The sequence below is a fragment of the Euleptes europaea genome, chromosome 3, assembly GCF_029931775.1.
Source record: "Euleptes europaea isolate rEulEur1 chromosome 3, rEulEur1.hap1, whole genome shotgun sequence".
NCBI lineage: Eukaryota > Metazoa > Chordata > Lepidosauria > Squamata > Sphaerodactylidae > Euleptes > Euleptes europaea.
In genome coordinates, this window is record NC_079314.1 from 95,309,407 (window position 1) to 95,326,552 (window position 17,146).

Sequence of the window (17,146 nt, forward strand, 5' to 3'; positions counted from 1 at the left end):
CCACTAAAAGGGCTGTGCATCATCTGCTGGACCTAACTGAAAAGAGAAACTCAGGAGTCTCTAGCATTATTATCCAGGCTTGCAAACTGAAGATATGTGTTTGGCACAGCAGTAATTATGCTTCTGAGAATGAATTAAAAGCACACTGTGGATTTATTTCTGCATATTTACACTTCTGTTAGCTTCAGAAGCAATGCATAGACAGGTATACCATTAGGTGTTTGAATTCTTGAGAATGCATATGGCATTGCTGTCTTCTGCTTCATGCTGAGTTCATTTAAATGTTAGTGAAAGTGAAGCTTGTGTGCATGAAAGCCAGGTAGATAGGTCAGTTGGTTGGTAGGTTTTCAATCCAGTAGTGTGAAAGAAAGAAATGGGGTGGGGGGGGGGAGAGACTTCCAAACAGCAGTTATGCAAACCAGAGGGTCATGACATGATTTCTTGTTCAAATGAAAACAAAAGGTTGGGTTTATCCCATGCTGTGACATTTGCCAGGATCATGTATATGGACAGCGGTGTCTTTTATGTTTATAGATTGTGGCTCCTGAGCTGCTGTTAAAGGCTACTGCTATTTCCTGTTGTTGTTGTTGTTATTTCGAGAAGTGCAAAAAGTTCTTCCCTCTGACATCTTGCAATGTGACTTTGTTTCAAGGGCCCAATGAGGGAATGTGACACCAGCAAAGTGTGAGTTCCAATTCTCTGTGGCACATCTTCACGTCCTTGAGCAGAGAAGGGCTGATGTGCAGCCCTTGAGTATAATTTTTCAACAGAATACAGCATTGTCCTACACTTGCCTATAATGTCTGACCTCTAAAAATCCATTCTTGTTGGTCGGCTTAAAACACCACAGTTCAGCTGTTTTCCAGATCGCAGCACTTCAGTATGGAGGAGGAACCTTTCAATCGCTGCCCCATCTTGCAGCTCCCGTGGGCTCTGTCAGGATCCTGGTGTAAGGGGCCAGTCCCACACTGGGATATCACATCTCCAGCCAGCACCTCAACCCAGCCAGCACCTCAAGGCACTTTATCCAGGCCAGTTCATTATCCCCACTTGTTCCAGCTCAGGCTCCCAAACTGCTTTCTAGCTGGACTTCTTCACTAGGTCTTTTAGTTCCTGCCTCTGGCTGCTGCACCCTACGTTCAGGGTTAAGCTGGGTCATAGCCAGACTGCTCAAATCTGGGGGAAGTGCTATCTCTTCATTCTGGATTGTTGCCTTCTAGATCCTTGGTGAGGCTTGGTTCTCCTTAGACTGTGACGACCCCTAGCCTGGCTGGTTGCTCTTCTTCTAGCTTCCTTCTGATAACAGCCAGCTGCTTCCTCTCTCACCTCCTCCATCTGGTTCCCCTCCCTCCCCCAAGGAGGCCTTTATTCCATATAGGGCTAGTACTGAGTGTCCTTCCTCCTGTCTGTTCTTCAATTACTCCTGGAAACACACATTGCTCTTCCCTCTGTTCCGTAACTGTGCCTGTCTTCCTTGGAGCTGCATGCCTGCTCTCCCCTTTTGCCCTGGAGTCAGAGTGCCCAGAGAGACACCAGATATGCTTCACATCTTCTCCCCAGGATTAAGGTGTCCAGGAGTGTGACAGGTTCATACAGCTCATTTCAACTCATTTCAGCTAGCTAGTATATGATTAGGCTTCAAGCATGGTGTAGAGGTTAAGAGCAGTATTTTGGAGCAGTGGATTCTAATCTGAAGAACCGGGTTTGATTCCCCACTCCTCCACATGAGTGGTGGATGCTAATCAGATGAACCAGGTTGGTTTCCCTACTCTTACACATTAAGCCAGCTGGGTGACCTTGGGCTGGTCACAGCTCTCTTAGAGCTCCCTCAGCTGCACCTACCTCACAGGGTGTCTGTGTGGGGAGGGGAAGGGAAGGTGATTGTAAGGCAGTTTGATTATTCCTTAAGTGGTAGAGAAAGTCAGCATATCAAAACCAACTCTTGAACACATGAAGCTGCCTTACACTGAGTCAGACCCTTGATCCATCGAAGTCAGTATTGTCTGCTCTGACCGGTATCAGCTCTCCAGTGTCTCAGGCAGAGGTCTTTCACATCACCTACTTGCCTGTTCCCTTTAACTGGAGATGCCAGAGATTGAACCTGGGACCAAGCAGATGCTCTACCAATGAGCCACATCCACTCCCCAAAGAAGTCCCTCCCCGAAGAATTCTCCTGCTGCTGTTGCTTCTAATATATGATTAGGCTTCCTATTGCATTGTGTACTCTGATGCTTTTCTTCAAGATGGTAACTGGGATGCAGTTAGATACAAAATGGAAGACAGTATGAAATGACCAAAGATTAGGCTGTTGGTTTGCGCCTTTGCCATTGTGATCTTCAGATAAGAACAAGGTGTGATGTAGATTACCACTGCACATGACCCCTGCCTTGTAACATTTAATAAGGGTATCACATGTTGCAATGTCATCCCATTCTCTACTCAACATTGTTGGCACAGTTTGGTGGTTATGGAAATGTGTGTTGTGGCGATGGTCTTTGTTGAACTTTACAAAGTGGAAAATAGGAACTGGACATAGCATTGCTGTTTTAGCAGCACCCTTATGATCCACACTTAGTTCCAACATTTCTCAATTATTTGTTTGAATGGAAGTTTTCTAGGAAACAGATGTTAACGTGCTCAGTAATTGGACTGTCTTTCTGTCTCACAGACCAGTCTCACAGACCAGGTTTGCCCAGTTATTATTGTGATATCGCATCTTGTTGATAGATTGGGTAGAATTCTGATCCTCTGTTAATTAGTAGTGAATTCATGCGGACTAAAGGACAGATTCCTATAGATATAAGAGTAATGGGTTTGATCCAGCGGAAAATAGTCTGTCAGCAAAGATTCTGCATGGGATGCAGCCCACTTTGTATGGTGAAATTATACTGAAAAACATCTGTATCTGTCTATCTACTGAACAGGTTTTGGCAGGTCTATTCAGTAAATTGTATTTTTAACTGTTGGTTGGCATCTTCCTTAAAACCATTGTCAGTGCAAAAGAAAGGTCAAGGAGGCTTTCCATAAAACAATATTTTTTTCTCTGAAGTATGTGTTTATGTGGGTTATAAAAATAAGCTCTTGTAAAACCCATCAGCTCCAAGCTTGTTCCTCAGGGTGACTTGAGTTTTCTCATGTAGCTTCTCCTTATATACAAGAAATTCTAAATCTAGACAAGTTCTACAGTTATCCTTGGTACCTGGTTTCCTTGACAACTATTCATATAAATAGTCAAGACTTGTTATGGGGTAATATCAATATAATCACAGCCTCTGAATCATCGAAGAAGGGATTGAGGGGAGGAACATGATTCAAGGTTGCAGTTACAGGTCTTGAAATTAAAACAAGCGCTTTTACTAATGTTTGCTAGGCAATGAAAAAGGAATAAGTGAAGGCCCTTAATTGTCAGATGTGACATTCAAAAAATCAGAATGGCTTTTATCTTAGAAAAATACAATTATGCCAATAACCCTCTTTCCCCTAATTGACTCTACTCACAAGAAGTGGCTTTTCCAGCAGCGCTCATTTTCTCCCTCCCCCCTCTGTCTCTTTCTTTTTTTCTTTCTTTTTTGTTTTTGTTTTTTGTAAATTTTTACTGGTTTTTTTAGGGTACAGAATTAAAAAGGGAAAATTAGGGGAAAAGGAAAGAATTATAAAGGGTAGAATTACCTGGCTTGCATACCTTGCAACCCTTCTACAGTTTACAACAAAACTTTACATTTAAATCAAGTATTTCATTCTTATAAATCATTCTGAATTACAGCATAACACATTTTATAAACTATTGACTGTCTAAAGCTCATCAAGTTATACTACTTCATATACTATTTCATATACTCATCAGGCTCTACTACTTCATATCTTTTACTATTCTTCTGTACTTAACTATAACTCAGAATCTATATTTTTCATGGTAATATTAAAACATTAAAATCATGTCTGAAATGAAAACACTATCAACTATACATAGAGTAAAATGATTGCCATTTCTGTTGGTGCTGTTCATTCTGTTTTCCTTGTAGCTGGTTATTTAGTCTTGCCATAGTAGCGAATTCACAGTGGGTAGCCATGTTAGTCTGTTTGCAATAGTCAAAAAGGGCAAGAGTCCAGTAGCACCTTAAAGACTAACAAAAATATTTTCTGGTAGGGTATGAGCTTTCGTGAGCCACAGCTCACTTCTTCAGATACAGCTAGAATTCTAGCTGTATCTGAAGAAGTGAGCTGTGGCTCACGAAAGCTCATACCCTACCAGAAAATATTTTTGTTAGTCTTTAAGGTGCTACTGGACTCTTGCCCTTTTTGACATAGTAGCGAATGTTTCTTTCTTTGGAGGTCTGGTTCCATTGGTGTTTTTAAAACTTGTAAAATTTATACATTTCATACCTTTTAACTGGCTTCTGATTATGAGAGCCCCAAGTCCATGATAGAAGAAAAGTGGTGTCTATGATGATATAAACATATAATAAAATTATGTTGACCAAATACTACACATTCCTTGTCAGTGTAAGCATTTATATTTTACTGTGATCTCTTTTCTATTTCAGGAAGTAAGCTTCAGTTCTTCGATGATTTATACCTTAGCGGAATAAATTGATAGTCCGTAGAAACCAAACAGTTCTTCCTTCCAATTTAGCAGTAGTGTGATAATCACAGCCTTTTTACTAAAATGCATAACTTCTGCAGCATATACCACTTAGACAGCTTCAGTTTTAATTTTTTGAATATAATGGAAGCAAAACTACTACCATTGGAAATCAGTATGACAGTATGGTTGATGGTGGAGTCTAGATTTCTATAGCAAAATATGGAAATTTCTTATGCAAAATTAAAAGAATTTGCATTCCTCAGTTGTCTACCAAATTATTTACATGGTCCAGAACATCCTTAATTTTATGCTTGTGACTTTTTTCACCTCTCCTAGAATGCTGCAACTCTGGGACATTCACTGAAGTTTACAATAAGGATATTCAAGACACATAAAATAATTTCTTTATACAATGCACAATCCATTTCTGGAACTCACTGTCACAGGATGTATTGGTGTCTGCTAGCTTAGATTTGATGTAAAGGACATTTAACAAATTCATGGAGGATATGTCCACTAATGGCTACTGCCCAACTGGACACAGAATGTTGTACTAGGTGGAACATTAATCTTATCCATCAGGCCTCTTGTAAGGTTGTGAGGAAGCTTCCATGTTGTTCTTTTCTAGCTGTGTACTTTTGGTTTCTGGTCCAGAATAGGCAACAATTTAAGACCCCACAAACTCTGAAGTGTAGCCATGCCTCCGAAATATTGTTTCCTACACAATCTATCCATGTTTGGTGATCTCAATACTGAGAAATGCTGGCTGCTGAGTTTTCCTAATGTATCTTCTTTTTTTGCCATCAAGTCAAAGCCATAGGGTTTTCAAGGCAAGAGATGTTCAGAGGTGGTTTTCCATTGCCTGCCTCTTCATAACAATTTTGGTATTTCTTGGTGGTCTACTACCCAAATACTGACCAGGGCTGATCCTGCTTAGCTTCTGCAGTCTGACAAGATTGGGCTAGGCTGGGCTATCCAGGTCAGGGCAATGTATCATTATGATATCCTAAAATGGGACCAGGGATAGACACATGTAGCCTTCCCCACTCATGTGAACATCTCAGATTTTGAGGAGGTGAATCTTTGTAAACACAGTTGCTTTCTTGGAACAATATTAATATAAGATGAAAGACAGGTTTAACTAAGTTGACTTTGACTAAAAGGTGGATAGGACTCTAAAGCAGAAAGAGAGGTAATTTAAAGAGCAATCAACAATAAAAATGCTGTAAAATTATTGAGCCAATTAAAAATGCTGTAGCAAATTTAAATCTAAACAATTTCTAGTGTCCTGGGCATTTAAGTTGTGCATGTCTTCTGAGGGGATCAGCAGGAATGCAGGAACGGGAGCTTCAGACAAAGGTTCTGGGGTTTAGGAAGGCAAAAGAATTGGGGGGTGGGGAGGGCTAAATCCAGCAGAGGAGATTAATGCATATGCTGCCAGTCCTGATGAGTAAGTCCATAATAGTGGGAGACTTTTCAAGGGAAAACCTAAACTCATAGTGCTGGGGCCAAGGGAGTCCCTTTGATACCCTTCTCAAGGTAGTGCCAGGAAACTGAAACTTAGTCACATGGGTTCCTCAAAGTGAACCTTAAATTGAATTTCCATCATCTCCTGTTTGTTTATTAATATGGGGCGATCCGTATGCATGACATTTTGTGAAGTACAAGCAGACATTGGTTCTTGTAGGTTATCCGGGCTGTGTGACCGTGGTCTTGGTATTTTCTTTCCTGACGTTTCGCCAGCAGCTGTGGCAGGCATCTTCATAGGAGTGACAGTGAAGGACAGGAGAGACACTGTCATTCAGTGTTACTCCTCTGAAGATACCTGCCATAGCTGCTGGCGAAACGTCAGGAAAGAAAATACCAAGACCACGGTCACACAGTCCAGATAACCTACAAGAATCAATGAACTCTGACGGTGAAAGCCTTCGACAATATTTACAAGCAGACAGTTCTCTGAGCTGAGGAGCTTGCAATCCTAAGGTATTATATAAATGAGAAAACAAAAAAGAGAGGGAGGGATGAATGGATAAAGCATACGTGTTCATTCATGAATGTAGACTTTGGGAAGGAAAGGGGATTGTGCCAGAGGTTTGATTACACCAACATTTTCTGGAAGATGACATTCACAACATACTCCGAAGAACAAAAAAACATATCTCCTTTACACAATGCCTTGTGCACCTCTTCCTTTGTTCTCCTCCAGCACTCTATTTCACTTCTCTGAACTCTTTTTATGATTTACATCAAGTGATATTATGAAATATTGTTCTAATGGAACACTTCTGTCTCTGGGGAATAGAAAAAGCAGTGATCTGCATTAGACATCTGCATCATAGCCTGCCTACAGCTGGTAATAGGAACAGCAGGTGGGCTACCATAAAGAACCGCTGCCCCTCGTGGATAAATGCACAGATGTCTTCCAGAGTAACGATTTTGTGATTCTAAATACTAAAGATTGGTTCTATGGAAGTCTAGGTAAGGGAGAAAGGAATTGAAATCAGTTAGAGTTACCTTGGCAGAGGAACCGAATTCTAGTTCCTTCCCTCTTCTGAGTAACAGGTTGAAAGACTTTAAATGTCATGTTTAAAGGCTTGCTTGGGTAATCTTTCACTGCCTGAAATTGAACAGCAGGGCAGTCCAAAGACTTTGCTTGCTGAATCTGCATCTCCTATTCCCAAGACAGGCATTGTAGCAAGTGAAATCTGTCAGGAACATGATTAGCATGAACAGTTAACTCTAGCATTACTCTGAGTTTGTCAGTAGCACTTCTCGCAGTAATTGCATTACTGCTTGTTCTTTCACACCTAGTTTGAGTTTCTTTTATTTCTTATTTGTTTTATGTATTGCCTGCTTTATGTAAATGCAGTGATACAGGAGAGGAAGCTGCAACAGATAAAATTTAAAATATGCATCTTATTGTGTATATCAGGACATGATGGATGGTGGTGGTTAGGGTTGGGTTTGAATCTTTCCATCATTCTCAGTTTCTTAGCTCTTGAAAATAGAAGGACAGGGCCCAAGAAGGAAAAAAACGTAATCTCTTATACTCCTGTGTATTAAAGCACACCCAACCATAGCCTTATCTTTCATCTTTAATCCATTTTCATTTATTCTTTACTACTGTTGCCCTGTGGCACAGAGTGGTAGGCTGCAGTACTGCAGTCAAAGCTCTGCTCACGACCTGAGTTCGATCCCAACGGAAGTCGGTTTCAAGTAGCCGGCTCAAGGTTGACTCAGCCTTCCATCCTTCCGAGGTCACTAAAACGAGCACCCAACTTGCTGGGGGTAAAGTGTAGACGACTGAGGAAGGCAATGGCAAACCATCCCGTAAACATACTTGCCTAGTAAATGTTGGGATGTGACATCACCCCATGGGTCAGGATGGAAAGACCAGGTGCTTGCACAGGGGACTACCGTTACCTTTTACCTTTACCGTTGTCTATTCAGTTGTGTCATACACAAACCAAGCACAGGAAACATTCTGGGGGGGCAAAGGATTAGTTCTCCAAGGAGTCATCCATAGATAGGATGGGCAACAGCTGTGTAGACATGCCTGTAAGTTAGCTTCTTCATGGACAGGGAATTGACCATCTTTACACCATTAAGGTACAGTAAGAGCCATCTCTTGCAGACAAGTGATCCTGATCCCCCTTAATGCTGGTAGCAATGTTATGTTTTACTCTCCCCTTGTTTTACTTTGTTTTCTCCTGTTTTTCTTTCATGTATTACATTTCTAACTGGAACCAAAGACAGATTGCATGGAGGTCCCAGATAGTCTTCCATCTGGGCACCAACCTGCATAGTTTCTGCAAGGTGGCTGCTTAATATTTAGCAATGGTTATTGAGAACCACCTTAAGCTCTGGAAGGGCAGTGTAGACATTTTTAAAGTACAATGATTTTTTTAAATCAATATCATCCTAGTTAGGTGATTCAGTTGCTTTCAGAAAGATTTGAAATTATCCTGTTTAATTATTTTCCACTCTCCTTTAATTCCTAGTAATGCTGTATTCTCTGAAGGTGCTGGTTACTATGGAGCTTTTGCCTATTGCATAAAAGCACAGGCATCCCAAATATTCTGAAACTGGGTTGTTGATTCTTATTTGTCATCTGCAAGAAAAACAAATTGCACAATAATGACCAAACTAGACATTGTACCCAAGGGCATGTGGCTGTTCCTAAACGATACTGAGAATGAACCTGTTAAGAGATACACCTAGAGGTCAGAGTTGGGGTTCTTATGATACCGAACACAACAGCTCACCAAGCCTCCAAGCAAATTATAAGCCGGGTCCATGCAACTCTAGTAATGTTTGGCCCCAGCTTATCATGAGCTTGCCGCTAGGCAGCACTTCCTGCTTGTCCCATTTTCCCCGAGCAGGCTTACCCTTCTAAAATGGCAAACAGGCAGCAGGGTTGGTTGACAGGCAGGCCTTGTAGATATCATCCTTAAGACTTGGATGTTATTGAGCATGCTTAGCAACATCTGTTGCTTCCAAGAGACAAATGATTCATAATTCTAATACCTCAAAACTTAATTCATTGTAATCATTGTGATAACCAATACTTGTAAAGTCAGGGAATGCTTTCATTTGTCTTGCCAAGTAGCCCAGTGATCCCGTGAGAGAAAAGATGAGCGGGGGAGGGGGAGACATAGTGAATCATTTCGTTCCTATTTGTGCCATGAAAAAGGAATTGAAATTGGCAAAGCACTGTAGTTCACCGCTGCCTGGCTTAGTTTGCACAGATAAATTCAGCGATGTGAACATGCTCCAAGGGTGGCAGTTGGCCTAGAGATCTCTGATAATAAGTTCAAGGTGATTCTCTGGAGATGCATCTGGTTGCGAGACAAAGATTGACGTACCTAAAAGAATGATCAGGAGAGACTCTCAGCCATGCATTGACACATTGCCATGGGTAATAGCCTGAGAGGAAAGGAATTAGTAAGTGTTTGAAGGTGACTCTTCTCATTCAAGAAAGATATCTTTCCTGCAAATATATCTGCTTGTACATGAATCCTCCACAGCAGGTGGCATTGTGATGCAGTGTTGTCTTTCCATTAAAAACTGGGGATGTGAGTTCCAAAATTAATGAGCAAAAGAGACCCTCCCCAAGTAGAAAACATTAAAAAAATATTCATATAGAGGCACTATGTCCAGATAGTACTAGGTTACAAACATAAATGATCTTAAAATCTTTTTTTTTAATGGAAAAGATTGCAATCAGAAAGTAAAGATACAGCATTAGCAGCACAGTCTTAAATAAAATGATATCCTTCTAAGCCCACAGACGTCTTAGGATGGCATAGTATAGCTGTATCTAATTTATAAGAACAGTTCGTACAGCGTGTACACTCACAAATCAATAGAAAGCCAGTCAGTGCACCTCATGTCACATATGAATTTATTCGTGGGTTGTCTTTGCTTAATATATTATACCTTTTTTTTTTTTTTTTTTGGTGATCTACAGTTAGTGCAATAGAAGGTATTGGTGCAGTCGTGATCCACTAGCATCAAGCTGGTATCCCTGACCTGCAGTTAATCATCTCTGTCCTCATTCTGCAGAGTTTATAGACCCTGTCTGTCCCTCTAAATAACTCAGTACGTTGTAGGAAGAGAGTGATTAATTATGCCACCTGTGTTAATGAATACTAGACTCTGAATCCTGTCCGGGGGGGGGAGAGACATATAAAGTCCTAGCAACTGTGCAATAAGCTGCATATGCACAGCATTAGAAACTGTGCTCTCCTGATACAACAATAATTCACAATTGGGTTGATTTGTCCACACAGAGAAATTCAGTAGCACCTGTGCAATGATAGAGCAGTATCCAAGGATGTATGGATGCTGTAGATTACAAGGATTGATCAGTTCTTATAACAATGGATTTATTTTTTGAAGAATTTTATCTATTAAAATATCCCATTAAGCTCAGAAGCTGCATGTTATAAACCTTTATTCTTGAACTGATACAGATAATTACAGTCCATGTTATAATATGAAGAAGAGAGGTGTGGTGGACAATAAACTCATTGCTTTGCTACAGTTTTTCTTCTTTGTTTCAGTATAAGAATTTAAATCAACCAGAGGTACATTTTCAAAGTCAAAGACAGAGATCTAGCAGATTACCCACAACTTCCCTCTAGAAGGCTTGGCACGGTAGCAGTATGCACAGAAATGTTATTTGGGTCTAAATCTGGGACATTTGTTTGTTAGTTTTGTTCAGATTCTTTCATATTGTGGCATGTTTCAGCATCCTTATTTGTATAATGCTTCCCCCTGCTTTCAATGGAGAAGAAGTTTCCACAGGTAACATTTTGTCTCCGACCTTACTGCGATGAAATTCACAGGAGCTTCACCTCTCTGCCAAAGTTTTTTTTGTGTGGATAGCAGAAAACCTTCCTTTTCTAGAGGCAGGCATGGAATAAAATTGGTATGGAGTACCACTAAGGAAGTAGCCAAAGTGGTAACTCCCATCTTCTGCCTCAAACCCCCTGAGATAGCCAGAACCAATAAGGGAGCTTTGACTCCCGACAGCTGATACCCAAAAAATATTTTTAAAATATATTTATTAATATTTATTAATACATTTATTAATAAATACAGAATTAAAAATGAAATTTTTTCCAAACAAACATCGACCAATACTTATAAAGCCTATAAAACAATCAATCTCTTTATAAACCAACATCAACAGAATCTAGACTTTTAAGCATGTTCTCCATTCTGGATATTGTCGGCTTCCATATTCCATCTAATTCCTCTATGTATTTGTTATTTTGAGAGTAAGTCGATTCAGTCAAAACATAAATCTCCCTTACTTTGTCGAACCAACTATTCAAGTTTGGAGAGTTTGTTCCTTTCCAATATCTGGCAAAAATTATCCTTGCTAATGTTAACATATGGAGGAATACATGATACCCAAAAAATTGTGTTGGTCTCTAAGGTTCTACTGGACTTGAATATAGCTGCTCAATACCAGTAAGAAATGTAAATTACTTTAACCCCTGTAGGCAATTAATACCACCACTTCCATAATGTTCTTGGAGGGGGAAAACGCTTCAAACCATCAAATGCTCAGTGCAACAGGAGAGAGAAGGGTTTGCCTATCCTTACCAGTGTGTGTGTGTGTGTGTGTGTATCAAAACACCTCTGAGAGATATCAAATCCTGAGTCAGCAGTTCTCTCTCACTTAGAGAGATGACCTGTTGTTGTTTTGCCTCGGTGTTGGTTTATTGTGGGGAATGGAGTGTCAAGCCTCCATGTCTTCCCCTGCCAGGTAGATGAGCTGTCTATTAAGCAAGGTTAAAACCTAATACCCAGCTGGCACCTTTCCGCCCATAATTTGTCTATTGTTGCGAATCCTATCCTCTGCTGCCAACAGGAACAGCTCCCTGCCCTCCTCTAAGTGGCAGCCTTTCAAAGAGAGCAATCATGCCCCCCTCAGCTTCCTCTTTTCTTGACTGAACATTCCCAAGGCCCTCAGCCTTTCCTTGTAAGGCTTGGTCTCTGAGCTTTGGCCTCACTGGTGGCTGATCTACAGTTCCCAGCAACCCTCAGATACTCTTCTTTAAAGGTATGCCCTTTCTTTTGCTTCTTGAATGTTTCCTTTTTCTTCCTTCACTCATCCTGGAGTTCTCTGTTTAGCTACAGTTTCCTTAGATCCCAGATCATGTTTCTGTCTTGTTGGAATAGTGATGGCTTGAGATTGCAAGAGCTCTTGTTTTAGGAGAGCCAGTCCCTCACTTGCTCTTTTCCCTTCTAGCTTTCTTGCCCATGGAATGACTCTCATCATGCCTCTGAGCTCATTAAAGTCTGCCTACTAAAATATAACATATACATCTGGCTACAAATTTCCTTGGTCCCCCACAGCAAAAGGAATTCTAGGAGGACATGGCCACTTCCCCCTAAGATCCCCACCTCCTTCCCCTCATCTAAGAATTCTTGCCTTTTGGTTAATATTGAGTATGGCCAGGCCCCTCATAGCTTTCTCCGCCATTTGATAAAGGAAGATGTCAGCCAGGCAGGTGAGGAAGTTGTGTGACTGAGGACACTTAGCAGAGCTTATCTCCCAGCACACCTCAGGGAAATTGAAGTCACCCATAGCTACAAGGCCGTGTTGCTTGTATCCACTGTCAATCTGCTCAAGGAGGGCAGCATCCATTTTCTCACCCTGGTCAGGCAGTCTGTAGCAGACTCCAACCACAATATTGTTTTTCCTTCCTTCCTTCCTTTAGCCACAGCCAGATACTTTCCACTGGGCTGTCACCACCTTCCTCCAGTATTTCCTAACAAGCAAACCCTCTTCTCACATACAGCTCCACTCCGCCTCTTCTTCAACCCTTTTGGTTTTTCCTGAACAACTCATATCCATCCGTTACTACACTCCAGTCATGGAAATCATCCCACCAAGTCTCTGTAATGCCTACTAAAGCATATCCCACTATCTGCAATATGTTCAGTCTCTTCCTTCTTATTGCCCAAGGTTTGGGCATTGATACACAGTCACCTGAAGACCCTTTGGCTCCATTTTACCTGGCACTCCCAGGTGGGCCTCTACTATTTGCTTTACTTCATTGAAATCCCTATGATGGTAATTTCCTTTCCCTTGTGGTATCAATTTAAAGCCCTCCTGATGAATTTCCCCAGGTTTCTGCCAAACATATTCTTCCTTGACCTTGATAGGTGAAGTCCATCACGTACTAGTAGGATGTCTTCCAGAAAATCTAGCCCATGGACCCAGAATCCAAATAACTCCTGCTGGCACCAACACAGCCAATGGTTCACCTCCATTATCTTCTGTTCCCATTGCATCCCTCTTCTTCTGATGGGCAAGACTGAAGAGAACTCCACCTGTGCCCCCTTCCCTTCAGCTTCTTCCCAAGAACTTCATAGTCAGTCTTAATGCTTGTGATGGTGTTTAGGTCCATGTTGTTTGTACCCAGTGTGGACCATCATAAATGGGTAATGGTCTGTAGGTTTGATCAATTTTGGCATCTGGTCAGCAATATCTTTAATCTTTGCCCTGTCAAGCAACACACTTCTCAGGCTAGGGGGTCAGGCCTGGACGCATGATGTGCCATACCCTCAGCAGGGAGTCGCTGATGACCAACACTTTCCTTTTCCTTCCAATGCCATTTCTTCATATCCCTCTGTCCTCCTCTGTCTTTCATGTCCTTGTGGTTCTTCCTCTGCCAGTGTTTCTTTATCTAGTGTCTCTGTCTCCACCGCAAGGGCCAGTAATCTATTCCTGAGTTCCAGTGGCATTGTGTGCCATCTTGCTCAATGCCTTTTGGTTCGTGCTGTAGTAGAGGAGGCTCATTAGGGAAGTCAGCCACTCTGTTGTCCCTTTAACCAGTCTCCCCATCCTTATGCAGGCCCCCACAGGTTTTGTTAATGAATTCTTCCCCTTCCTTGATCTCAAGAAGGGTCACAATCTTTTCCTTCAGGCTGCAAACCTTCTCTTCTAAGAGCTCTATCAGCTTACACTTTTGAGAAGTGAAGTCCACCCTCTGCAGGTGACTGGAAATGGGCATTGAGCATTCATCATCACCTTCCAAGTGGATTCCTTTGCCCTAGGATTTCTTTTGTGTGCTGACGTAACCTAGAACTTACAGGCCTAACCTAACATCTACCGAAGCCAAAAGCATAACACATATAGGATGTGAAAACTTCTTAGCTTCTTACAGGGGCCCCAAGCCAAGAGCCACAGGCCCGGAGCCCTTTGGCGTGAGCTTGCGCCTCTGATGAGGAGAAGCCTTAGAGTTCAGAGGCTGAACATCAACAGCAGAGGGTGGGGCCAGCAATCAACCCCAGGCAAACAGACCCTCCTCAATACCAAGACCACGGTTACACAGCCCGGATAACCTACGAGAACCAATGAACTCTGACCGTAAAAGCCTTCGACAATATTTAGACCCTCCTCAATCAGTAAGAATCAGCAACAAACCAAACAAACAGAAACCACTCTCCAGCTGGCTATAAACACCCACTCACCCTCCAACACTGTTCTCTCACACAGCAACCTTTGTTAATATTCCCCAGCAGTTTAAGAAAGGCAAAAAACACTCACCTTGCCAGCAGCTCTCTCCAGTGCTCCTTCTGCCAGCCCAGCTGACTCAGTTCTGCCATCAGCTGGAAATCATCATTCTTGTTTTTGCGCATATCAGCTGGAAATTGGCCTATAATTTGAATACTGATCCAGGTTAGAATTTCAATGATTGGAAGTGGCTCTTCCATTACCAAAAGGATTGCACAATAGATTGGTTTTAGGTATCATCAGTAGGTTATTTTAAGCTATTTGATTTTTTAATAAAACATTTTAAGTAAAGGTTGGAGAGAAAAATTTACAGTGTTGTCCTAAGAATGCTTTCCTGAGAGTAAACCCCATTTAAAAATGTGAGTAGGATTCTGATGAGACTCATTTAGGATTGCTGTCCAAGTTTCCAAAACACTGGGTGTTCTGAAACTAGAACACTTTTATTTATTTCAGCTTTTGCCAAATCCCTGTTTTCTGGATTGCATGCTTGGGTACAACTATTAACACTAAATTAAATTGTATTCTCATTTCTGCATATGAGATTGTGGCAGAGGTTATCCTCCAGTTCTCTAAAACCTTAACCAAAACTTTATGAGAGGGGCCACTTATCTATCATGGCTAATAGCCTTAGGAACCATTAAATAGAGGCTCATTCCTTTGTGCCAGTTTTGTCATATATATGGACTCTGATGCTGCTGAATGCAAGTACAACTGATGGTGCACAAAATATGTTGAAAACTACAAAGAGATCTCTTCAGATCATGTGAGCCCTGGGTCATTTTTCACTTTTATTTTGAAAAGTTCACATTTCTCTCATTTTGGAAACTCTTAAACGTCTAGGTTGGTTTCTTTCTCCCTGAAGCTGTAATGTAGAGGTCAGCTGGTACATCCCTGATGGTAATGGATGGTGTAGTTATGGTGCAGTTATATTCTGTCTGCAGAGGTAAAATTGAGGGGGGGGGGAAGATGAAAGGTCTTGTTAAAGTAAAATGCCTAGCTAGGACCTTTCCTGACACTGATGCCTAAGTAAACTTTGGATACTAGTGATAACTTTTAATGAAGGGAAGGGTGTAAGGGTAGAGAAAAATAGGTTAAACTGGGCACAAATATTCCAGATGGAAATAAATATGTGCAACAAAGCTGATTGCTGTGTACATCTTCTTATCAAATGCTGCAATTTAGAAAGGCTGGTGTGTGTTTGGACATTAGTTATGTTCTCCAAAGTACAATCACAAGGCTATACCTAAAACAACAACAACAACAACTTGAGGGATGAGTCAAGCTTTTGAGATTGTGAAGTTACTTAAGTAAAATTTGAACAAGCACTTTAAGATTGAAATGTACACTCTATAATGCACTGAGGTATCCTAGTAATAAAAACGAATAGCGTGAGTGAGAACAAATCTGGTCTCAAAATATGGCCCCATTTTGCCTTTTGTAAAATTCAACTCCCAAAGAGTTGCTTTTCATGTAGTAATCTGTATCTATATATCTAATTTTCAACATTGCCAAATCTGTGAATACTTAAATCCAGAGACTGGAGCCATGAGCAATACAAGACAGATCTTTCTACAAACCTGAATCTGAAACTGTAAAAAAGGAGCCCCTGAAGGATAGAAGTAGCGACTGTAGCTTTAAGAAACAAATCCCGTCAGTGGCAATTTGGGGGGTTGCTAGGTAACCACAACATCATTGCCAGCCTTGGTTTCTGTCATACTTCTCAAAGTCACAACAACTGCCCTGTCAGATAGGTTAGGCTGAAAGTGATTGGCCTTAGGTCACCCAGCAAGCTTCAACGGCAGAGCGGGAATTTGAACCAGGGTCTCCCGGATCCTAGCCCAACATTCTATCCACCACACCACACTGACTTTCAGTTGGATAGTCTCTGTGGTTCTTTTGTCTGTGTGGCTCTGGTTGGCATTTCAAAGGTTTGGGGGCCCCATGTGGTGGGTTGCCTTTTGAAGTAAGAAGCTTGCCTCCTAGCCTTTCTTCCAGTTGGTCCACTGTGTTCTCAAGGGGCTTTTGTAAGTTCATGTATTCTCTTACTGAGCAGCACCTCTTTTGATTTCAAGGGCCAACATTAGGAAGAATGTCAGAAAAACTGTTTTTTCATCTAATAAAACTTGTCTCTTCCCTCCTTCCTTCTCTCTTCCCTTTTCCCTGTCCCTTTTATTAGTCTGAAGTATCCTGGATACCCAACAAACATTATTCTGGGATTTATGGGCTGATGAAGCTGGTTCTGACAAAGACTCTTCCTGCCAACCTTGAACGAGTCATTGTACTTGACACAGACATTACCTTTGCTACAGACATTGCTGAGCTGTGGGCTGTCTTTCACAAGTTCAAAGGTATCGTAATGCCTTTCTATTTTTCTGTTCTTTTTGTTAACTGTTCAGGGCGTTTAGAGTTCTTTTATGGTTTGGGAGGACTATTCTCTGCTGGCTGCTGCTTTCTTTTCCCAGAACTGCCTACTCAGTTACTGCCAGCAGTAAATTAGGGGAGCACTGGGGAGGGGTCTTTTG

General features: G+C 41.4%; 1 protein-coding gene across 2 annotated transcripts in view; it reads left to right on the top strand.

Annotated features, from left to right (window-relative positions):
* LARGE1 (LARGE xylosyl- and glucuronyltransferase 1) overlaps positions 1 to 17,146 on the top strand; it is a 307,843-nt gene that overhangs the window by 88,445 nt on the left and 202,252 nt on the right. For both annotated transcript variants that reach the window (XM_056845910.1, XM_056845911.1), the window contains exon 5: positions 16,801 to 16,972. In XM_056845910.1, coding sequence (XP_056701888.1) covers positions 16,801 to 16,972 — 172 coding nt within the window. The remainder of the gene's footprint in view (positions 1 to 16,800; positions 16,973 to 17,146) is intronic.